The following is a 24,766-nucleotide window of genomic DNA, read 5'->3' on the forward strand; positions in this document are numbered from 1 at the left end:
AGAACATGGGTAGAAGTTGAGACATAGCTATGGAAAGGCAAGGAGAAGCACTAAGAGTGAGGATTAGAAAAGAAAAAGTGCTGAATGGACATTTATCATGTGCAATTGTAGTGAAGGCAGTGCTTTAAGTGTGCATGTACTGTCTGCTACTCCTGCACTTCTTCAATTTGAAAAGGAGAGTACCTGCAATTCTCAGGACTTCTGCAATACATTTAATGCATGATTACCTGGCCGAGTGTTTTCATATAGTGCTTCACTTTAATTTTTTTAAGCACTGTCTATACAAATGCTACTTTTACCTAATTCAAAAGTACTCAATATTCCTGCCTCAGAAGGATTGTTTAGTTTTGCCTTTAATAAAACACTTGACTTACAGGTCACATAAGATGCCATTAGAAGTCACAACTCATTGAGCCCTCTTGCTGAAGCTCATTACTAGTAAGACAGCCAACGTACCCCGGAGTCTTCGTGGAGCTATTTACAAGGACTCTAGACTGCCTATTTCCATTGGTTGAATGTGCTTGGCTAGAGGGTCATTTTGCATCAGACCAGTTTGAGAATATGGCACATATTTGATTTCCTTCTAATGTTTTCTTCACATTTGTGCTTCAAAATGCTATATTGGGATCCCCTTTTTTCAACAATTGGCAGTAAATGTGTGATGTAAGAGAGGCCATGTGAATACATTATTTAAAACATTTCTTGGGGGGGAGCAACCCCTTGCACCCCCCTTTTGCACTTCGAGCTCGCTCATTATACTCGGATGTGTTTTCTCAGGTACAATATTTTCGCCCCACCACTTTAAAAATCCACCAGCCGCCACTGTTCAGGGGGGAAGACAGAAGCGGAGAATGACAGTGGGAAAGAGGGGCGCAGACTGAAGCACAGAGAGGCCTGCTTGGAAATATTTCTGCGGTTTGTTTTGGTTCTGGCTGGCGGCGCCTCGGCCAAAAATTAAAGATAAAGGAAGAGACTGCGTCGTGGAGCACGAGGCAGAGGAGGGCTGTAGAGGGGAGAAAGCGTGTGGGGGGGGGGGAGAGAGCACAAGGGAGGGGTAGAGGAGAGAGAGCATACAGGAGGGGTAGAGGAGAGAGACAGTCCAAGAGAGGGAGAGAGGCAGTCACAGAGAGACACAAGCCAGGCAGTGGTTAGTGAGAGAGGCAGAGACAGGCAGCGGAGTGAGATAAAAGCATAAAGAGAGAGAGAGAGAGCGAGAGGAGCGAGGCCAAGTAGAAAAGACAGGCAGACAGAAAGTCAACGGAAGAGAAAGAGACAGGCAGTCAAAGAAACAAAAAGAGACATTCAGCGGAAGAAAAAAATGAAACGGGCAGAGAGAGCAAGTCAAAAAGAGAGGGCGGGGCAGAGATGGACCGTGGAAGAGTGAGACTGGCAAGGTAGAAAAGAGAGACATCGGAACAGAAAGAGACAGGCAGTCAGAGAGACTATCTGAGGCAGACAGTGGAAGAAAGAGGGGCAGAGACAGTCAGGGGAAAAGAAAGGGAATCAGCAGAGGCAGATAGCGGAGCAGAGAGGGAGGGAAATACAGGGGAAACGATAGAGTGGCGGTGACAGAAACAGTGCAATGCACAGAGACAGGGAGACTGATACACAGAGCGAGGCAGATGCGAACTGTGGAGAGATAGACAAGGAGACACAATGGAAAAGATAGAGACATTCAGGGGGGAAGACAGAAGCGGAGAATGACAGTGGGAAAGAGGGGCGCAGACTGAAGCACAGAGAGGCCTGCTTGGAAATATTTCTGCGGTTTGTTTTGGTTCTGGCTGGCGGCGCCTCGGCCAAAAATTAAAGATAAAGGAAGAGACTGCGTCGTGGAGCACGAGGCAGAGGAGGGCTGTAGAGGGGAGAAAGCGTGTGGGGGGGGGAGAGAGAGCACAAGGGAGGGGTAGAGGAGAGAGAGCACACAGGAGGGGTAGAGGAGAGAGACAGTCCAAGAGAGGGAGAGAGGCAGTCACAGAGAGACGCAAGCCAGGCAGTGGTTAGTGAGAGAGGCAGAGACAGGCAGCGGAGTGAGATAAAAGCATAAAGAGAGAGAGCGAGAGGAGCGAGGCCAAGTAGAAAAGACAGGCAGACAGAAAGTCAACGGAAGAGAAAGAGACAGGCAGTCAAAGAAAGAAAAAGACATTCAGCGGAAGAAAAAAATGAAACGGGCAGAGAGAGCAAGTCAAAAAGAGAGGGCGGGGCAGAGATGGACCGTGGAAGAGTGAGACTGGCAAGGTAGAAAAGAGAGACATCGGAACAGAAAGAGACAGGCAGTCAGAGAGACTATCTGGGGCAGACAGTGGAAGAAAGAGGGGCAGAGACAGTCAGGGGAAAAGAAAGGGAATCAGCAGAGGCAGATAGCGGAGCAGAGAGGGAGGGAAATACAGGGGAAACGATAGAGTGGCGGTGACAGAAACAGTGCACTGCACAGAGACAGGGAGACTGATACACAGAGCGAGGCAGATGCGGACTGTGGAGAGATAGACAAGGAGACACAATGGAAAAGATAGAGACATTCAGGGGGGAAGACAGAAGCGGAGAATGACAGTGGGAAAGAGGGGCGCAGACTGAAGCACAGAGAGGCCTGCTTGGAAATATTTCTGCGGTTTGTTTTGGTTCTGGCTGGCGGCGCCTCGGCCAAAAATTAAAGATAAAGGAAGAGACTGCGTCGTGGAGCACGAGGCAGAGGAGGGCTGTAGAGGGGAGAAAGCGTGTGGGGGGGGAGAGAGAGCACAAGGGAGGGGTAGAGGAGAGAGAGCGCACAGGAGGGGTAGAGGAGAGAGACAGTCCAAGAGAGGGAGAGAGGCAGTCACAGAGAGACGCAAGCCAGGCAGTGGTTAGTGAGAGAGGCAGAGACAGGCAGCGGAGTGAGATAAAAGCATAAAGAGAGAGAGAGAGAGCGAGAGGAGCGAGGCCAAGTAGAAAAGACAGGCAGACAGAAAGTCAACGGAAGAGAAAGAGACAGGCAGTCAAAGAAAGAAAAAGACATTCAGCGGAAGAAAAAAATGAAACGGGCAGAGAGAGCAAGTCAAAAAGAGAGGGCGGGGGGAGGAGCCTAGTGCTTGACCAAGATGGCCGCGTGAGCTTTGAGCTCCCGGGACCCACGCGCCCTCCGTCGATTATCCTGTCTTAAATCCTGTTTTCTATGCACGGCATCTCGCAGATGACTCATTGCTGAGGCGATTGATGCCGCCCAGGCTTGGATCGCCCACCGGGAACCGGAGTTGTGCACGGTGGAAGATTGAGGCCTATCTCCGAGGGATGCCAGGGGCTGGCGTTGGCAGGATGCCCGGCCTCTAATTGAACAACAGCGGCCTGGCGAGGTGTGCACTGGCGGACGGAGAACGCCGTACTTTCACTTTCACTTTCTCACCCTTTGTTTGCCTTGGCCCGGGAGTGCCTTCTGATGCTTTACAACCCTCCGGACGCCTTGCGTCCTACTCTGACTGGTTATTGCAGATCTGGCTTCTCCTGTTCCCTCTGACTGAGAGAGGGTCGTCTCTTTGCACCGGATTGCTCGGTGCCAGACATGTCGGGTAAAGCAGAGGTGGACAGGCTGAAACCCAAGGCTACCAGGCGGGGAGCCTATACCCAATCCAATAATATGGATCGCTATGCCCAGCAGAAGGGATCGCCTGGTGGCTCGGGCCAGTCGCTGGACGTACAGAAGGCTGCCTCATCCCCGACCTCGGACCTCTCGTTGCAGGATGTCATGGGTGCGCTCGAGGGGATGCAGGCCTCGATTGGGAGACAGTTTGATGCCCTGGCGCATAAAGTGGATACTATCTTGGTGGATGTTAACCTGATCCGCGTGGATTTGGGCAAAACTAATGAGCGGGTTAAATCCCTTGATCTCAAGACCACAGGTCTCGCTGATGATGTCTCGGAACTTCAGACCGAAGTTCGTAAGCTGAGGGCCGAGAACGGCCTCTCCGCCCGCCGGCTGGAGGACTTTGAGGGCCGGGCCAGGCGCAACAACGTGCGCATAATTGGGGTCCCGGAATCTTCGGACGAGGTCTCCGCAGATCTGCTCGTGGAGGACTTGGTGCTTAACCATCTGAAGCCTAAGGGCCTTGGGAAGTTTTTTGCCGTCGAGCGGGCTCACAGGGTTCCTGGCGGGAGGCCCAGGGCGGGAGCCCCTCCGAGACCGATTGTCGCCCGGCTTTTTCACTTCCGAGATCGGGACGCTATCCTGCAAGCATCGCGGGTGATGGGCCTGGTCCCTTTTCAGAACGCATCAGTGAGTTTCTATCCTGACTTCACCCAGCTGGTGCAAAAGCAAAGGCAGAGTTTCCTGGGGGTGAAGAGACGCCTTCGGGAGAGGGACCTGAAGTATGCTATGCTTTTCCCTGCCAGACTACGTGTGGTGTATGAGGACCGGACTTTCTTCTTTGAGTCGCCTGCTATGGCCGGAGATTGGTTGGACGCTTTGCCCCGACGACGGACTGGCGGGGATGCTACCACAGACGTGGAGGGTGACCGAGATGGGCAGGACTGATGCCTTTGGAGCCGGACTGACTTGCTTGGACAATGACTTGAGCTGATTGCAGTAATACGGAGGGTTGCGGGAGGACGATGGGAGCTCTTCCTCCCTCAGGGTACTTTTTGTAGTTTTGTGTTATGGTAGGGCGACAGGCACACTGCAAGTTGGGGGGGCTTTGTTAGCTGCAGCAGGGGTGCAGGGTGGGGGGGAGAGTTGGGATTTTGGGGTTGTTGTTGGGGGGTTTGTTTTTGCAAGGCGTAGAAATGGTTGTCAGGGTTGCTCAATGGTGGCTCTTTGGGTGTGGGGTGGGCCTCGTTGTGTGTGGGGATGGGGGGTAGGGTCCTAAATATTATTAGCTGGAATGTGAATGGCTTGGGAGATCGTATTAAGCGGGGGATAGTCTTTCAGTTCTTGAAACGGTCTTTGCCGGATGTGGCCCTACTGCAGGAGACACACCTTATAGGAAATACTTGCTATGCTCTTAATAGAAAAGGTTATAAATTCATCGCCCACTCGGGATTCTCCTCAGGCTCCAGGGGTGTGGGCATCCTTGTTAGAGCTTCACTACCTTTCGAGGTGGACTCCACCATTGTTGATGATAGGGGGAGGTTTGTGGCAGTGGCGAGGAGGTGGGAGGGAAGAACGTTGGTTTTGGTTTCGGTCTATGTCCCTCCTGCCCTGCAGGCCTCCACGTTTGCAGATCTGGGTAGGGCCCAGTTGGACCTCCCGGAGGGTATGCTAGTGGTGGGGGGAGACTTTAATGCTGTCGGCTCTGGGTTGCTAGATAGGTACCCACCAAGGGACACCGGGGGGGCTCAGAAGTGGCTTCCAGACTTTATAGATACACTCGGATTGGTAGACTGCTGGAGGCTCCGGCACCCCACACAGAGCCAATATACCTTCCACTCCGGGGCGCATGGTAGTCTCTCTAGGATAGATTACCTGCTCACTCTGGCTGCGCACGCCTCATTGGTATCTGAGGCCAGGCATATGGCGCGGGGCATATCTGATCATTCGCCAGTGTGGGTCCGGCTGGAGGTCGGCCGCGAGGGAGGGGGCAGGGTTGCTCCTATTAACCCCTGGTACTTTCGTGATCCCAAGATGCGCAGTGCGCTGTTGAAGACGGTTGACCACTATTTTAAGGACAACCAGGGTTCCGTTGACTCGGCTGTGTCGTTGTGGGAAGCATTTAAGACCGTGTTGAGAGGGGAGGCCCTCTCCTTGGTAGTGGCCGCCAAGCGACGGAGAGATGGCGAGGTTATACAGGTTGAGGAGGAGATCGCGGCTTTAGAGGTGGCCCTGGAGGGGGAGGTTACAGAGGCGTCACTGCATAATCTGAGCTTGAAGCAAGCGGAATATAGGGACCTGGTGGCGAATGCCGCCAAGACCCTCAGTAGGGAACAGCAGGGTCGCTTGTACGATGTTGGCGATAAGGCCGGGAAACTCCTAGCGTGGCTGGACAAAAAAGAACGTGTTAATAGAGTGGTGCCGGAGCTGACGAGAGAGGGGGGAGAGGTGGTTGTTGATCCCGAGGGTATAGTACAGTGTTTTTCGGATTATTTCCGTATGGTTTACGCCTCGGTTTCGGATAGGCCAACTGAGGATTCGCTTGACCTCCTGCGTGACATCGCTTTGCCCTGCCTTTCTGATGTAGATAGAGATGATCTCGATGGAGATATAACGGTTGATGAGGTGGCGGGTGCTATCCGCTCGCTGAACTCGGGCAAGGCCTCAGGCCCAAATGGTTTGCCGATCGACTTGTATAAGCTATTCCCGGATAGGGTTGCCCCTCACCTGCGCGCCATGTTCGTGGAGGCGCGGGGGGATGGGTTCCTTCCGCGGGACCAGCGATTGGCGACGATTGTTGTGATAGATAAGGATGGTAAACCCCGGGACAAGTGTGCCTCCTATCGGCCAATATCACTCCTTAATGCTGAGCCGAAAATTCTGGCCAAAATTCTGGCGGGCCGCTTGGTCAGGGTGCTCGGAGACTTGATCCATCCGGATGAATCGGGTTTTATTCCGCACCGGAACACTGCGTTAAACCTTAGGTGTCTTCATGGCGTGATTGCCAGGGCGAGCACGCTGCAAGAACCAGCTATTGTGGCGTCTCTTGATGCCACGATGGCTTTTGATACAGTGGAATGGACATATCTGTGGGCTGTGCTTGCCAAGTTCGGCTTTGGCCCTGGTTTTGTGAGCTGGGTGAGGTTGCTTTATGAGGGACCCCTTGCGAGTGTTGTGGTAAACGGGCGGGCGTCGACTCCGTTCCAGCTTGGGAGGGGCACCCGGCAGGGTTGCCCCCTGTCGCCTTTGTTGTTCGCCCTCGCCCTCGAGCCGCTGGCGGCCTGGATACGCTGGCACCCGGATATACGTGGACTTAGATGGTCGCCCGATTACGAGGACCGTATTTCGCTCTATGCCGATGACATCCTGTTATATCTCGCCTCGCCCAAGAACTCGCTTATAGTGGTTTGTGACGTTCTGACATCTTTTGGTAAGAACTCGGGTCTCGTCATCAATTGGAGTAAATCATATCTGTATGTCCTGAGCGGCGATGTTCCGCCTGTCCCGCGAACTTGTTCGATCCAGATTGCCCAGCAGGGCTTCGTGTACCTGGGGATTTTTATCTCCACTGATTCCACTTTGCGTTATGAGAAGAACCTGCTACCTCCCCTGGCGCGTTTGCGGCGGGATGTTGCGGGCTGGCGGAGGATGCCGCTCTCCCTCCTCGGGCGCACCGCCTTGTTCAAAATGATGTCGCTTCCGCGGTTCCTCTATGCCTTGCAGAACACTCTTGATTGGGTACCGGCCAGTTACTTTCGGGAGGTCGAAAGCCTCCAACGATCGTTGTTGTGGGACGGGCGGCCGCGCATAGCGATTGCTAAGTTGACGCTTCCGTGGTACGACGGGGGTATTGCGCTTCCAGACATTCGGCGCTATTACTGGGCCACCCAGTTGAGCGCGATTAATCATGGTTTCTATGGTCCGGCTCTAAGCCCCGGCTACGCCATGGACCGATGGTTGTTGCGTGGCGGTAATTATCATAGGGCGTTGTACTCGCGGTCGCTGGACTCGTCCCTCACAGGGCCCACTGGGGTGGCGGTGCGGGTGTGGAAGTTGGCGACTGACTCGCTGGGCTGGAAGGATAGGCTCACCCTTGCTACCCCGTTGTTTGACTCTGAAAAATTGGGGAAGCTTTGGCACACGAAAGGGTTCGAGAAGTGGGACTTGATCGGTATCTCCAGGGTTGGAGATTTGCTGATTAAGGGAAGGGTGAAGTCCTTTGAAGAGCTGCAGAAGGAGTATGAGTTGGGGAAATCCGAGTTCTTCCGCTATGTTCAGGTGCGTCATGCCCTGCGGTCAGTCCTCGTAGAAGGTGAGAGGGTGTCTGAGTCCTCTCCATTGGAGGACCGGATCCTCGATGGCCATATGCCAGAGAGTACAATCTCTCTCATCTATAAGAAATTGATTAATGTTCGGGCGGACCTGCTATTGGGGCTGCGGGACCAATGGACTTGGGACGGACTTGAGCTGGATGACGAGGACTGGCAGTCTGCGGTCTCCTCTCCTAAGGAGGTCGCGATCCCGTCGCGTCTGCGGCTGGTGCAGCTCAAAATACTCCACAGAGTCTATGTTACGGGGCCAAAGCTGGTTCATATGGGATTTTCTGAGGAGGGCTTATGTAGGTGGGGCTGTGGTATGGTGGGTACCTTCCTGCATATCATTTGGGAATGTGGCGTCATCACGGAATTTTGGAGAAGAGTCCATGCGGTAATGGGGGAGGTGACGGGCATTGTTATGCAGCCGGAGGCGCGGTGTTGTCTCCTGAACGTTTGGGGGCCTACTGATCACGATGAAGCACAGACCCAGTGGGTGACACTGGGTAACATGGTGGCTAAGCGAGACATTGCGCGCCTGTGGGGCTCCGTGGGACCCCCCACATTGGCTGCGTGGAAGGAAAACATGGACTGGAGTATGCTCAGAGAAAAGACGGTATATTGTGCTAGAGGGCGCCCTCGGAAGTGGCATGCCATCTGGGGGCGGTGGAACCAATATAGGGGGGGCATATGCCTTGCCCCTGATCTGGATCCCCCCGAGGAGCAGCTCTCTCCTTAGCATTCTTTCCAGCTCTGTACATATATTTGATTGTTAACTGCCTTCTTGGGTCTCGCCTTTTCCCCCTTTTTCCTCTTATCACAGCACTGTGACTGATAGACGAGGGGGGCCCGGTCTCCCCTGAGGGGCAATCACCAGTTGTATTCAGTCTTTTTCGCCTTGCTTGGGTTTGGGGTGTGTTTGTGTTTATTTAAAATAGAACCTTTTTGCTTCTCCTTTTATGCACTGTGGACGCTTCTTTGTACTGCTTTCTTGAAGCTGCCGAACCTCCGGGTTGTCGGCTGAATAGCTGTGTCCCTGTTTTTTGATGAATAAAGGTTTAAAAAAAAAAAAAAAAAAAGAGAGGGCGGGGCAGAGATGGACCGTGGAAGAGTGAGACTGGCAAGGTAGAAAAGAGAGACATCGGAACAGAAAGAGACAGGCAGTCAGAGAGACTATCTGGGGCAGACAGTGGAAGAAAGAGGGGCAGAGACAGTCAGGGGAAAAGAAAGGGAATCAGCAGAGGCAGATAGCGGAGCAGAGAGGGAGGGAAATACAGGGGAAACGATAGAGTGGCGGTGACAGAAACAGTGCAATGCACAGAGACAGGGAGACTGATACACAGAGCGAGGCAGATGCGGACTGTGGAGAGATAGACAAGGAGACACAATGGAAAAGATAGAGACATTCAGGGGGGAAGACAGAAGCGGACAATGACAGTGGGAAAGAGGGGCGCAGACTGAAGCACAGAGAGGCCTGCTTGGAAATATTTCTGCGGTTTGTTTTGGTTCTGGCTGGCGGCGCCTCGGCCAAAAATTAAAGATAAAGGAAGAGACTGCGTCGTGGAGCACGAGGCAGAGGAGGGCTGTAGAGGGGAGAAAGCGTGTGGGGGGGGGGAGAGAGAGCACAAGGGAGGGGTAGAGGAGAGAGAGCACACAGGAGGGGTAGAGGAGAGAGACAGTCCAAGAGAGGGAGAGAGGCAGTCACAGAGAGACGCAAGCCAGGCAGTGGTTAGTGAGAGAGGCAGAGACAGGCAGCGGAGTGAGATAAAAGCATAAAGAGAGAGAGAGAGAGCGAGAGGAGCGAGGCCAAGTAGAAAAGACAGGCAGACAGAAAGTCAACGGAAGAGAAAGAGACAGGCAGTCAAAGAAAGAAAAAGAGACATTCAGCGGAAGAAAAAAATGAAACGGGCAGAGAGAGCAAGTCAAAAAGAGAGGGCGGGGCAGAGATGGACCGTGGAAGAGTGAGACTGGCAAGGTAGAAAAGAGAGACATCGGAACAGAAAGAGACAGGCAGTCAGAGAGACTATCTGAGGCAGATAGTGGAAGAAAGGGGCAGAGACAGTCAGGGGAAAAGAAAGGGAATCAGCAGAGGCAGATAGCGGAGCAGAGAGGGAGGGAAATACAGGGGAAACGATAGAGTGGCGGTGACAGAAACAGTGCAATGCACAGAGACAGGGAGACTGATACACAGAGCGAGGCAGATGCGAACTGTGGAGAGATAGACAAGGAGACACAATGGAAAAGATAGAGACATTCAGGGGGGAAGACAGAAGCGGAGAATGACAGTGGGAAAGAGGGGCGCAGACTGAAGCACAGAGAGGCCTGCTTGGAAATATTTCTGCGGTTTGTTTTGGTTCTGGCTGGCGGCGCCTCGGCCAAAAATTAAAGATAAAGGAAGAGACTGCGTCGTGGAGCACGAGGCAGAGGAGGGCTGTAGAGGGGAGAAAGCGTGTGGGGGGGGAGAGAGAGCACAAGGGAGGGGTAGAGGAGAGAGAGCACACAGGAGGGGTAGAGGAGAGAGACAGTCCAAGAGAGGGAGAGAGGCAGTCACAGAGAGACGCAAGCCAGGCAGTGGTTAGTGAGAGAGGCAGAGACTGGCAGCGGAGTGAGATAAAAGCATAAAGAGAGAGAGAGAGAGCGAGAGGAGCGAGGCCAAGTAAAAAAGACAGGCAGACAGAAAGTCAACGGAAGAGAAAGAGACAGGCAGTCAAAGAAAGAAAAAGAGACATTCAGCGGAAGAAAAAAATGAAACGGGCAGAGAGAGCAAGTCAAAAAGAGAGGGCGGGGCAGAGATGGACCGTGGAAGAGTGAGACTGGCAAGGTAGAAAAGAGAGACATCGGAACAGAAAGAGACAGGCAGTCAGAGAGACTATCTGGGGCAGACAGTGGAAGAAAGAGGGGCAGAGACAGTCAGGGGAAAAGAAAGGGAATCAGCAGAGGCAGATAGCGCAGCAGAGAGGGAGGGAAATACAGGGGAAATGATAGAGTGGCGGTGACAGAAACAGTGCAATGCACAGACACAGGGAGACTGATACACAGAGCGAGGCAGATGCGGACTGTGCAGAGATAGACAAGGAGACACAATGGAAAAGATAGAGACATTCAGGGGGGAAGACAGAAGCGGAGAATGACAGTGGGAAAGAGGGGCGCAGACTGAAGCACAGAGAGGCAGATAGCGACAGCTGAAAAAGAGAGAGACAGGCTCAGTGATCGGAGACGCGATCAAGGGAGCAGAAAGGAAACTGATTAGAAGGGAGGGGGTAGTGTGAAAACAGCGGGGAGAGAAGGGAGGGTGTAATAAAAAACAAAGGAGCCAAAGCTATAGAGAAGGGAGGGGGAGTGGGAGTAGCTGTGCACGTGCATGTGATCGTGCACTCAAGGTTTAGGCCAGCCAAAACGGTGGGTAGCACTTTGAAAATCCCACATATAAAATGTCTCTTCGAGCCTTTGGCTCGCGAGACCTAAAAACGGACATGACAGCTGCCAACTTAGCCCTCTTTATATGCGTGCAGTGCCCCACTGACAAACTACAAAATCTACAAATCTTTATACCCCTTAGGTTCTTACTCATAAGCTACGTTATTATGTTTTAAAAAGAAAATAATAACCCTTATAAAAGCAGTGTGTTAGCTATTTTTCTATCTCTAATATAAATGGAATTTAGGCAAAAAGACAATACACTGATGGTGGCACGGAGGATAGTGCAGAGCACCCCATTATTATCTGCAGAGTAGAAGGGAAAAATAAGGGACAGTAGGCACATTCTCAGTGGGCAGAATTAACCAAATTGGAAAATGCATGTAAGTCATAGAAAACGAGTGAGGGTGTTTTTGTCGAATCCTAGTTAAAAGGGCCAACAACTGATTGTAGAGCAATAATTACAAAAATAATAAATATTATAGCCAACCTGGAATATAATACAAGTAACTCCAGACATGTATTTCTCTCTAACAAGAGTGAATGAGAGGAGTACAGCTTCTTCAGACATGATTATGGCACACAGAATAAGCTGAAACACACTGTTTTGCTATATACTTTAAGAATTTATGGAGAACAGTAAGAGGGATTCTGGTGAGATAACTTTTTCGGTGAAGACCATTGTAAGATAAATGCCTCAGTGTACTAGAGACACTCTAGTTTAACTGATCTGGTAAATTTATTAGGCATTGGATTAAATATTAACTTCTATATCATAATTAACATCAAATCGCCATACGAGTTTCTGTATTTCTGGCGAAAGTGCATTACAGAATATTTTGTAAATCTGAATTAATTTACTTGATTTTGACAGTAATTGGAGTATTAAAGCACAACTTAAAATGCTGCAAGTGTAACTGTCTTATTTAATTCTTTCACGTTTTCAGAATTTCCATTAGTTAGGCAAAACTATTGACTGAAAAAAGGTTTGATAAATAAGGGGCTTTTATGGCAAAGCTTATTTCCTCTCAATGAGAACATTTCCATTTAGTTTTCTACTTCTTTTACCAAAATTTGGTAATCAGATTGGCCAGATTTGGTAAATTTGCACCTGAGTAGGGGTTTTGTACCAACATTTACACAGACCAGCTAGTCCAGAAACAATATTTGCACAAACTAACTTAAAAAATAACATTATTTTGTAAATGTCGGATTGCGCAATTATCATTTTTAAATGGCCGGTCACAGAAAAAGTTGACCCAAAATTATACTGTACTGGTACAAATGTACATGATCTGAATTGAATGTTAGCTTGTGCATTTGAGTTTAAAGCCTCTTGACAACAAATCTTGAGTGCTTTAATGTTTAAATTGATAAATGGCAGTCATTATGGTAGTAGAGCCAGTGCTTGATTTGTGCAGATGGTTGCAGGTGGTTGACATGGCACTCAATTTAGGGACTGGCATTTATTTTTCATCACTAGACTTAGACCCAAAGCAACAGGTAGAAAGACAGAAAGATGAGAAAAGGGAGGAAGAGAAAGATAGGACAACAGTGGCAACGGGAGGAAACAGAGATGAGACCTGCAGTAGAATCAAAACTAGGCAACCTTGAAATTTAGCAATCCTAATATTTGGCAGCACCAGTGGTGGGCTTGTGTGAACAACTTGAGTCCTCTTTACTTATTACTTTTCTTGACAAATTAGGAAGTGAGTAGAGTCAATGCTTCCCATATGGATCCTACATAAATTGACTAACCTTTGTTGCTGATCCTTTGTGTGCACGTTGGCCGTAAGGCTGGTATTGGGAGCGCAGTTAATTGCCAGAGATACTTCGATATCGGTGTCATTCATAGTTCTATAAAGCTTCATCTGAAGAGAACGTCAGAAATTTTGATGAAAAGAAGCAGCAAAAACAAAAGTAAACATCTCAGAAGGCATTTTTCAGAAAGAGAGGTAGTAGCAAGCATCGGGTTATATATATCCTGAGATGCTAATGCTTGTTCAGAGGTTTTATTGACCTAAGGTCCTCACATACATGCTCATGTGGCACTGTTGCTTATTAAAATCATTTCATCAATTTCTCCTACAAATCAACACTCTACACCCCAGGCAATCAGGGCTTAGGTCCGGTCATTCAACAGAGTCAGCGCTGCTACATACTACGGAAACACTAAAATTTTCCCTAGATCAAGGAAAAATGGCAGTGCTGATTTTGTTGGATCCCTCGGCCCCATTCAACACTGTCTCCCATGACATCTTGGGTGAACAGTTAAAAAGAAGCGGTATCTCACACAAAGCGTTAGCCTGGCTAACATCGTTCCTGGAGAACAGGAGACAAATAGTTACCCTTGGCAATTACCAATCAACAGAGTAACAGATGCTCTCTGGAGCCCTGAGCCAAACGCCTTTCAATATATATATGGTGCCCATACTAGACTTGATGCCATCCTTTGACATCGAGTCTGTATCCTATGCTGACAATACTCAGATTATCCCAACTCTAGATAAAGAGTCAACAGCGGCAGAAGACAACTTCTAGCAATGCCTCTCCTCTGTCTTTGAATGGATGAAATCGAACCACCTCAAGTGTAATAGCCAACAAATGGAGATCATGCTGCTTGGAAAATATAACATATTCACGCCCTAACTGTGGTGGCCGACTGACACAGGGAAACCTTCCGGCACATAAACAATCATTCATGGCAATTTGTTCTTTCTATATGTGCTGTAGAATGCAGCACACATGGAAAGAACAAAAAACGAGGAGAAATTAATAATTTCTCCCCGTATCGCCATTCTAATGTCTGGTGTTCCATGGCATTAGAATGGTGCTGTTTTTGGTGCTGCCTCAGCCTTGTAAATCTAGGGCAGCGTCAAAAAGCAATGGGTGTCGTGGTGGAACGGCCACAGCAACACCCATTGCACGCCCCTTTGCCGCAGAGGACTGTGGCAGAAAGGTGCATGTTTACAAGGTGGCGTAAAGCCATTTTAAGAGACTTAATGCCACTTTGTGAATATGGGAAATGGCGCTACGCCACCGGAGCGTAAAAAAAAGTGATGTTCCGTTGGCGACAGGGGCTTGTACATATGCTTCCAAATTTCTAACATGAAATGCAAGTTAATAATAAGGCATCAAACAATTTTCCTTTTATGAATTATATACATTTTGCCTATTCATAATTTGTCCGTATTTAGACTTGCTGGCCAATTTGTGGGTGTTAAATTGATTACCCAAGTCCAGTGCTTTAAATGGGCAGGTACTGTCCAGTACTGAGTACATGCACTTCTTTAATTTTAAAGACAGAGCACCTGAACTTCCCAGGAGAAGTCCAATACTTTTAATAGGAGAGTACAAGCCCCTTAACTAGTAAACAGGAACTCAGGGTTATTGAGTGCCTACACTTCTAAATATTCATTTCAAGAACTGTCTAAGTCGGCGCCCGGCTCCGCCGGCCCTCGGCCTCGGACTATCATCCTGATTCCTATCCTCGCCGATTTTCGAGGTGCAACGTGCGCGACGACGCGCTGACCGCGCCGCCGCTTTCCCGGAGTCTGAGCCCGCCCGGATGCCGGAGTTCTTGGTGTCTTTGTTCTCCGCGCTGGACCCCTGCTCTATTGTGGCCTTGGCCGGCCCCCTGGAAGCTCCGCAGTCACTGGACCCCCGGCGCAACTCTGAGCCCCGCGGCCCCGATCCCGCCTCATACCACGGATTGTCGCCAGATGAGCCGGGGGAGAGACGCCCGGACACCTCCTTCACCTTTCACCTGACGGGCTGGAGTTATAGGGTAAGCCCCGGTGTGGCGGGTCGCCTGCTTCGCTCTGTGGCCCGCGCTGTGGAAGGCTGCGGACCCCCTTCTTCTATTGCCTAGTCGGCTGCAAAGAGAGTCCGAGGGAGGGGAAGCGACTGTTGGCTTTCACCTGTTGCGGCGCAGACCTGCGTGGAATTGCCTCCTTGTTACGACCCCCCCCCCCTGGCCACTGTACCGTTCAGTGGTAAAACATGGCGTTGATTGCCTGCTCGCTGCTGGGGGGCGATGCTCCGGTCTCGCCCGCTGCCCGCTTCGCCCTCCCTCTATCAGACTCCAGCTCCACAGTGCCGTCCCGGATTGCTGCCGATGTGGGGGCGCAGCTTCCGCTGACATGCGGCTCCGTTCTGGCTGCCCTGCGGGACCTTCGTCTGCAATTGTGTGTTGGCTTGCAAACGCTGAGTGAGCGGTTCGACTCCATACTGTCGGCTGCGGGTCGTGAGCGCCCCGTTTGTTCTCAACAAGACGTGGGTCTGCCAGTGCTTCTGTCCTCTTGCGGGGACGCAACGACTGTGTATAACCGTGCTACACTGGTGTCTGCATCTGGCTTTCCCGGCACCCAGGATCAATCGATCTCCTGCTCAATTGTGGACACTTTGTTTCCCCGTTCATTGCTGCCTGCTTTGTTGTTGCCTGCCTCACCGCGTCCGCAAGAGTATCCAGCTGAGCGACACCTGACGTCCTCGAGGAACCGTTCACGGTGGCCTACGGCTTCTTTTATGTGGAACTCCTGTACTTTACAGGCCAGGTCTGGATTTTATATGGTGCACAAGGGGACCTCAATGGATGATCGGCGGCCATTTTGTGACTCTACTTCTCCATCTTCTCCCAAGCGGCCATATTGTCTTTGTCTGCACGGGCTGCGGGGCCTTCATGTGGGGGCTAGTCTAATCTTACGCCCGCGATCGGGCCAGGGCTAGATTGATTTCTATCACCATGGTGTCACGGATGGGCTGGATTGGGACTGGAACTGTCTGCATACGTTGTGCGCACTCGTCGCGATTTGTCTGCCTTCATTTATATGGTTGTCACACGTTATCTTCACACGACTGCCTTTGGGTGTAGTGGGTTCTTAGTGTGTGGAGACGTAGTTGGCCGGTGGTTTCGGGCGCTCCGAGGTTACGTGGGCTCCTCCCCGCTTTCTTCTTTGATTTCTTATTTTCTTTACTCTATTCCTACTTTCTCTCTTGTCTATATTTCGGGTTCATTGGGCGACAGGCACTATGCCGGGGGGGGGGGGCAGGCCGTAGCCTCCGCATTGGTGTAGGGTGGGGGGGTAAATTACCTTTTCTTTTTGGTTCTATGGGCCTCTTTCTTCTATGTCTCTGCGCTATACTTGTTTCCGATTCGGGGTCTGGGTGTGGGGTGGATTGAGTGAGGGCGGCTTTGGAGGGGTGCGTATTTACTCATGTGACTATCCTGTTCTATAACTGCATCGCCTCACTGTCTGAGATTTTCTATGGCCGTTTTAATGATGCGGCTGCTCTCCCGTGTGATGAAGCCATCTTGCGGACTCGAATCTCCTTGGTTCTATCCTCTAGTGACTTTTTCCTCGATAAAATTATTTTGAAAACCTTAAAATTAACCTTTACTTCTCCTTCCCCTGGTGTCAAGGATCTCTCCAGTGTATAACTCCTGAATCGTTGCTAATCTTGACCATTGACGCACAGGGGTTGTAATGTGTGTCTCAGTGCTTAACCGTTTTGTGGCCGGCCTGATGGTTGTAGGCCCGTATTTGTCCTTTTCATATGCACAAATAAAGGTTTAAAAAAAAAAAAAAAAAAAAAAAAAAAAAGAACTGTCTAAGTCTAGAATTATCTTTGCTGTTAAAACACATGTGCACCTCATTGTATTACCTGGACTGAACGAGGAACGCCCAGAAGACTGATAGCAGGTGCAGAATGTTTCACTTTTGTGTTCAGTTCAAGGGTACCATCCAAAAGGAGCTCTGTATTTACATCAAATTCAGCAACCAGCCACTTGTCATCAAAATGGAGTTCTAACGTTGTCTGCCCCTTGTTTTCTGAAAACAAAGAGGAAGAAACAGTTCACAATTTAGTTGGGAGACAAATACATAAAGGCTCAGATTAAAAGTCAGGAAGAGCTGTATCCCCCAGTTGCATACCGCTCCACTCAAACACAGGAGGTCTGATGTTCCTGTACCTCAATTTAGTGGGTGCGGGAACACTTTGCCTGGTCTTACTGGGCAACAAAGCTGGCTGAATAAATCATGTGCTGGTCCGAGGGCTGAAAACTCAGTCTGGCCATACTTGAACCCCTTCCTGCAGTAATGCGTAGAATGAAAGGGTCCCCCTGCTTCTCCGCAGCCTGCTCTGTCCCTGAGATCCTCCTTCCACAGACTCCCACGCTCTCATCTCGACGCATTGAACAGAATCCTGCCTAGAAATCGGACTCTGCATACAGAAAGAAAACACTAATTCTGGATCTGCATGGTTACTCTCCATTCTGTGAACAATAGTGCAGTTGCGGCTGGTGAAATTTTAAAGTGGTGGGCGTAGGACCAATGAATGAAGAATAGTGCGCGGGAGCGAAGTGAGCAAGCCTGACAGTTTGAGAGGAGGTTCCGGGTAAGTGTCTTCCTGAGAACGATTTGAATTTTGGTGTAACTTTCAGCACTATGTCTGTGCTAAATGTGCAAAAAATACAGTTCTTTTACTGGCTTCAGCCTGCCACCCTCCCTCTACCTAAGATGTGGGTTCCTGCTAGAGCTGCTGAGTTTGGAAATGGCGAGCCATGAACCAGGTTCAATTCTTGGGGTTGGCTTACCATCCTGTGATTCGGGGCAAATCACTTACTCTCCCCAGAGTCTATAAAAATGTATGTGACCTTGTGCAATGTAATTGGTGCTCATGTAAAGTACTTCAATACCTTCGGGTCGAGTTTGCACTATATAAAAACTGCACAAAGAGGTTAAAAACAAAGTCTTTACACAACGAAAGACAACTAGATACCAATTCAGAGGCTGATTTGTAGAGAGTGAAACCAGAAAATCTATTCTATTCATTATCACAAATGAAAGCAATTTAAAATATGGGAGTTCAGAATACCAGTTGTACAAAAACCAATTTGTTTGATTTATTTGGACTATAATGCTCCTCTATAATAATGTGGGCCACGTATAGAGTTTACATTGCCCTGGAAATATAGAGACATATGTGAATATTGTTCTATTTCTCCAATTGATGTGCTCAAGGAGGAGGGGGGCATTTTATCAGAGCAGAAGTCAAGTTAGGAGGCGGCATTCTAAATTCTGCCAGACTGTAGCAACCAGGATGATGCTTCTGAAAATGTTTCATTTATCCAGCACATACGTATTGTGTTTAGAAAGTAAGTTGCCTAATTTAATTTTACTGGGTAACCTACTTTCTAAAAACAGAACATAAAAGTCCAGAATATATGACTTTTAGAAACATCGTTTATTTCTTCTCAGCACTGTACACGGTCCAAGGCAAGCAAAAATTCAAGAGCGATAGGAGAGACAGCTGGACTATATAGATGGTTGTTGAGTCCAAAGTATTGTATGAACAAAATATTGTGTCAAGAAGATTGTGAAGACAAGTTTCTATGGGTTTGCAAGGTTTTTCTATACTTAACTCCACATATATGTACCTGTGCAATATATATAATAACTTCAAGGTATGTAGATGTGGGGTTAAGAATAGTAAATTTATACATACCTATTTGCACTTACCTTCGCGATATATAGAACCTCAATATTTTTGACACAATATTCTGTCCACACAATATTTTTGTCCTCATCAATATTCTGTCAGTGATCTGGATGGTTAATGTAGTGTGATCAAGTGCTCTTTAAAGAGCCTTCAATTCTTTCCTAAATTGGAGCAGCATTGGAGCGGTCCTCGTAGATACAGGGGGCCTTATTTTTGAGGCCCTACCGGCACTTTTGCCCCGATGGAATGCCACTTTTTGATGTTCCAGTGGCGCAATGTGCTACTGCATATTTAAGAGGCATAGTAAAGCCACTTTACATGGTTTTTCATGGCTTTATAAATATGTGCCCCTTTCAAGCACAAATCTGTGTAAAAGGTGCTTTCCATGGGTGTTACTATAGGTGTTCCCACACAACACCCATGGAACCTGACACATTCTCAGAATGACGAGAAATTGTAAACCTGGGAATACCCAGAATCTAATGCCACCCCATAGGTGGCGTTAGGGAGGCACAACGAGGAGAAATGTTTTTATTTCTCCTCGTGCTTTCCTTTTTCTATGTGTGCTGCATTCTGCAGCACACATAGATAAAGGAAATCACCTCTTGTGATTGATTTTGTGCAGGAAGGTGTCCCTTCCTGCACAAAATCATTCAGCCCCGCAACAGTCACTCTTACACCATGGTGCAAGGGTGCCTGCGTTGCTGCATGGCAGCCCATTGTACACCGGCGCTGGGGAAAAGGACAGGAATGCACTGTATCACACAGATATGGCGCATTCCTGCTCTTTTGTTTTGAAGTAGGGCAGCGATGCAAGTTTCCTTGCGGAGCTGCCCTACGTCTAAACCTCATAAATGAGGCCCAAGGATGTTGGTCCAGATACTGGATGCGTAGATGGACACGGTCTGGTGGTAAATTAAGGCAGATTTGGGGACTCCACATGCAGATTTGAACCAGGTAAATATGTTGCTGCATGTTATTTGCTATTCCAGAAATGGTCAGAGTTTAGTTGTGGGGACTCAAACTGAAATCATTATTTCTGACTTCATGGGATCAGCACACCTAAACCAGGCACACTAGTTAATTGGATCCTAAGAGGGAGGAAACATTAGAAAAAGAAAACGTTGGACCTTTCTTAGTTCAGAGCCGAATAACGAAGAGATTGTTACTCATCTGCTAATAATACAACTTTATAAAACAAAATGTGCTGATAACATACATACTAGAAGAACGTGCTCCCTTAATGCATCAGTATTAGGACTATGGTAGGGTCTTACCCAGCTGTTGCAGCACAGCAGTTGTATTGATTGCTTTGGGATAGCCAGAAACCAGCAGATTCTCACTGTTGTGAACACTTTTAAATGTCATTTCCTTCCGTCTTTGACTGCAGTAATAGTTGACAGTGTAGGTGATTGATGTCTGCCCAGCAACGATCTGCAAACTGCACGCCATGGTAGGATCTGCCCACTTCATGTTGATAGTAGTCTGAAATCCAAGGGCATTGGTTATGGTGGGACATACAGAATGAGTTAAATGAATCCTTCTAACAGGTGATATATGTATGCAAATATAAAATCATACCTGGATAGATGCTGAAATTCCAGTTTGCAGCAACCATGGCCAGTTGTGTTGGAAGTTCCAGGTGAGGTCGGAGCTTATTTTAGTACCTTTTATTGTTGTCCCAACTATAACTAACCGAGATCCATACTGCACACTCATGCTAAGGTTTTTTGTCTCTTTTAGATCCAGGGCTGCCTGAATAAAAAATGATCAGTGTTTACACTCAATGAAACAAAGTTACAATATATTATATACAATACACAGTATACTCATTGTCTATGACAGAACTCAAATACCGGCGAACAATAATATTCCACAATGCATCGTATGTGTCACTTTGTCCTTGAGGTGTGTGAAGGTAGCATAATTCACATACCGGGGCAGGTCCAAGAATCATAAAATAGGTGAGGGAAAAGTCCCGCTAAACGTAGGTTTTGCAAATAGAAAAAGATGCAAAGCCTATTTATACAAAGAATGCCCGCAAAAAGAAAGAAACTCCAGCAAATACTTTCTGTTTGTGAAATCTCGTCCTCTATTGAAGTTGTGGAAATAATGTTCGAAACTTCACGCAGTTGCAGTTTTCAACTTTGTGCAACTCAGGAGGTGGAATTTACATTTGTGTTCTAAAACAAGGTATCATACATCATATCACTGAATGTAACAGTAATTACTCGTACTTTTAATTATTGTCCTAGATATTTTGTAGTTTGAACTACACTGAATTAGTAATAATGGCACCTTGCACTTTCTTTCACCTTGCTGATTTTCACTTGAACATCGATTAGAATTTTTTTAATAGATAGACTAGAAGTTTTACTATAATATATGATACTTCAACGAATTTAGATTTTATTTGAAGACCAATGACATTGGGGTTTAAGGTTCTTGGATAATGATGTTGAATTGTGGTTTGGATTTTAGGCTGAATGATGTTGAATTGTGGTTTGGATTTTAGGCTATGTAATTGTTTTTATTCCTTATGCAATGTTGAGTTGATGTGTCGTAGCAGTGCCTTACTGACACAATATCAAAAAATTAAATAAAATGAAACATAAAAACAGTAATTACAACAGAACTCTTTTCCAGACACTAAGTAAAATAACCTAGGAACACGTGTATAAAAAACACGTAAACATTATTCTAAAATAAAGCAAATCATGTTCATATAGATTTAGGGGCTAATTACGAGTCTGGCAGTCCATGGACTGCCAGATGCACAGGGGCACAGCGCCGGCGGTCTTCAGACTGCCCTATTACAACTAGGGCAGCCGGGCTGCGTTGCCGCCAGGCGGTGGCGCAGCAGACTTGAGGCTGCAATATGCTTGGCGGGACCACCGCTGTCTAGCCAAGCATATTTTGTGTTTCCTTTCAGCCGCGGTTTTCATGCGATTCCCCCTGTTGCCTCTGGGCCAGGGAATGCATGCAGGGGGTCACATATTGTGCCCCCTGGGTGCATGCACCCCAGTAAGTCAATGCCGTGCAGGTACTGATTTTGATGTTCCCATATGAAATAGGCACTGCAGTGGTAACACCAAAGAACCACCTGCCAGACCAGGAGAAAACACCTACTCTCACGGGCGTTTCAATCCTGGTGTTGGTGGTGCGGGAGCAGGGTTGTCCTACTCCCCCACAGCCAAACTCATAGTCAGGCCCTTGGTGATAGCAAAAGAATGGGGTTAATTCCTTTGAACAAACTAAACAAGTACTTCTTTGAACATTTTGGAACTGGACATAAAAAAAACTGATTCAAACACTGACTGTAGTTAGACATTGGAGTGTGAATATAGATTAAAATTCAAAATAAAATAAAAGAAGGAAAAGAAGATAATAAACAATCCATAAAGCAGTACTTTAACCATATCAGTAAACAGAACTAACAGTAATTCTCAAACACCAGAAATGGCAGCCACAAAAAAGGGGTTTTAATACCTATCTCAAAGACAGCAATGTGGCATTTCCCAGATCTTGAAAGACAAAGAATCTTCAAGTTAGGGCATAGCAACTAATGAGACTTGGCTGGAAAGTGTAACCTAACTGGATTAAGAGATGCCTCTCCCAGATATGATGCTGAAACCACCTGAGTATGGAGTTTTCCGGAGTTTTGGGTGGTTGAGCGAGGACAAATAAATTGCAGATCACTCAGTAAACCTTAAAAAAAATCCCAAAGTGCAGTGGAAACCAGTCAAAATAAAAAATAACGATTTTGGTCAGACAAGCTATGTAAACTAAAACCAATAGGGCAAGCCACTGGGGCATATCACATGTAAATACTAGTGGGGTCAATTTAGTGACCACAGGGCTGCCATGTTATAATGGCATATGCCTCAACTTAAGTAGGCTGAGACACCCTCCACTTATTTTTCTGCATGGGACCAGCATGAAATGCGAAGCATGCTGGTGTCAGGCAGAAAAATAGGGATCACTGACATAAAATTGGAATCAACAATATCATATAACAGGGGAGGAGGAGCCTAGCACGCATCCAAGATGGTCGCGTGAGCACAGGGCTCCCCGGACCCTCGCTGCTCCTCGGAATTTATCCTGATGTTATCCTGACTTGGCTGACGGAATCTGGAAGGCGAATTCTGGCTGAACGTTGACCTTCTTTCAGAAACCGAATCGGACCTGGGAATCCTGATCTACGGTGGTTGGAACTTTCGAGGCCCAATCGATGGCTGTGCCCGGTGCGAGGGTGACCTGTGGAGCCGGGGTGTAATTGAACAACAGCGGCAGCGGATCTGTGCCAGTGGCCGCTCCATTACTTTCGGTTTCACTTTTGGATCCCTGAGGGGCTGGAGATCGTAACTGATTGGAGCGGCTGGGTGTTTATCTCCGCTGGATGCCCTTGTCTCCGCTTGCCGCCAGTGTGCCCGTTGACTTTGGCTTCCTCGCCCGGCCGCATCCCGGTATCTGGTGCGGCTTTTGACTGAGTGGCCGGTGCCCCCTTGACGCTGGGCCGGTGGTCCCCGTTGGTGAGCGTGGTTCTCATGGGTGGCAGGGGGGGCCCAGAGGGGCGTAAGACTAAGACATCCCTCCGCGGGGGTCCGGTCCAGACGAACAACATGGACCGCTATACTCAAGGGTCCCCTGGAGCGGCTGGAGCCCCCTCGGACGAAGCTGGTGGTGGCCCGTCCACGCCCTCGGATCTGTCCCTGCAGGACATTATGGGCGCCATTAACGGTATCAAGGAGACTATTGCTACGCAATACGAGGCCTTGGCCCGTAAAATCGACACGGTGGCTATTGATGTCGCACTGATTCGGGCGGATCTCTCCAAGACCAACGAGAGGGTTCAATCGCTTGACGTGCGGACGTCCACCCTGGTGGCGGATGTGTCGGACCAGCGGGCCACTCTCGGCGACCTCAAGTCGGCCAACGATCTGATGGCCCGGCGGCTGGAGGACTTTGAGGGACGGGCCCGCCGCAATAACATCCGCGTCATAGGCGTCCCGGAGACCTCCGACAACCACCCGGTGGATCTCTTGGTGGAGGAGCTCATCCTCAAGCATCTTGCCCCCGCCGGCCTGAGTAAGTTCTTTGCCGTGGAGCGGGCCCATCGAGTTCCGGGCGGTCGGCCGCGGCCGGGGGCCCCCCCGAGGCCCATTGTTGCCAAACTTTTCTACTACAGAGACCGAGATGTGATTTTGCAGGCCTCGCGGGCCCATGGCGCGGTTCGCCATGAGAATGCGTCTATTAACTTTTTCCCGGACTTCACCCAACTTGTCCAGAAACAAAGGATGGGCTTCCAGGGGGTAAAGCGTCGCCTCCGCGACCTGGGTCTCAAGTACTCCATGCTTTTTCCTGCTAGGCTCCGAGTGGAGCACGAAGACCGGACAACCTTTTTTGACTCTCCCGCAACTGTGAGTGACTGGCTTGACTCGCTGCCGGGCCGCGGGGACCGGCCTGGGCCCTCTGCTGGTACCGAGGGTGGCGGGTCTCCCTCGGAGTGACTTTGGTCCTTGACTTTGCCATTTTGTACTGTTCGGCTGGGTTCAACTTCTCTTTTGCATTTTGTTTCATTATGATCTATGTGGGGGGCGGTTGGGGACGGGTCCCTCTCCTCCTCCGGGGTCTTTCCGTAGAACGGGGTTTATGGGGCGACAGGCACACTGCAAGTTGGGGTGGTTTTTCGGGTCGCAGGGGTGCAGGGTGGGGGGAGTTGGCAGTTGGGGGGGGTTGGGGGGTTTTGATTTGTGTGTTTTGTTTTTAATGCGAGGTCTTTGTTCTGTTCCAGTCTTGGGCGTTGCGCTATCTGCTGGGGGACCCTTGATTGATTGGGGGGGATGGGGGGGGACGGGTTGAGGTTGATGTCATGGAACGTCAATGGATTGGGGGACCGTATCAAACGGGGTGTTGTGCTGCAGTACTTGCGACGTATGTCTCCTGATGTGGTGTTTTTACAGGAGACGCATCTGGTGGGTAACGT

At 49.0% G+C, this 24,766-nt stretch overlaps 1 protein-coding gene across 1 annotated transcript in view; it reads right to left on the reverse strand.

The window, feature by feature from the left end:
- Nucleotides 1-24,766, reverse strand: part of APOLTP (apolipoprotein lipid transfer particle homolog) — a 1,292,669-nt gene that overhangs the window by 287,479 nt on the left and 980,424 nt on the right. The window contains exons 49-52 of the mRNA XM_085632129.1: nucleotides 20,362-20,535; nucleotides 20,058-20,265; nucleotides 16,945-17,111; nucleotides 13,039-13,151 (exon numbers count right to left, since the gene is read on the reverse strand). Coding sequence (XP_085488255.1) covers nucleotides 13,039-13,151; nucleotides 16,945-17,111; nucleotides 20,058-20,265; nucleotides 20,362-20,535 — 662 coding nt within the window. The remainder of the gene's footprint in view (nucleotides 1-13,038; nucleotides 13,152-16,944; nucleotides 17,112-20,057; nucleotides 20,266-20,361; nucleotides 20,536-24,766) is intronic.

This window comes from Triturus cristatus, chromosome 10 (genome assembly GCF_964204655.1).
Source record: "Triturus cristatus chromosome 10, aTriCri1.1, whole genome shotgun sequence".
Taxonomy (NCBI): domain Eukaryota; kingdom Metazoa; phylum Chordata; class Amphibia; order Caudata; family Salamandridae; genus Triturus; species Triturus cristatus.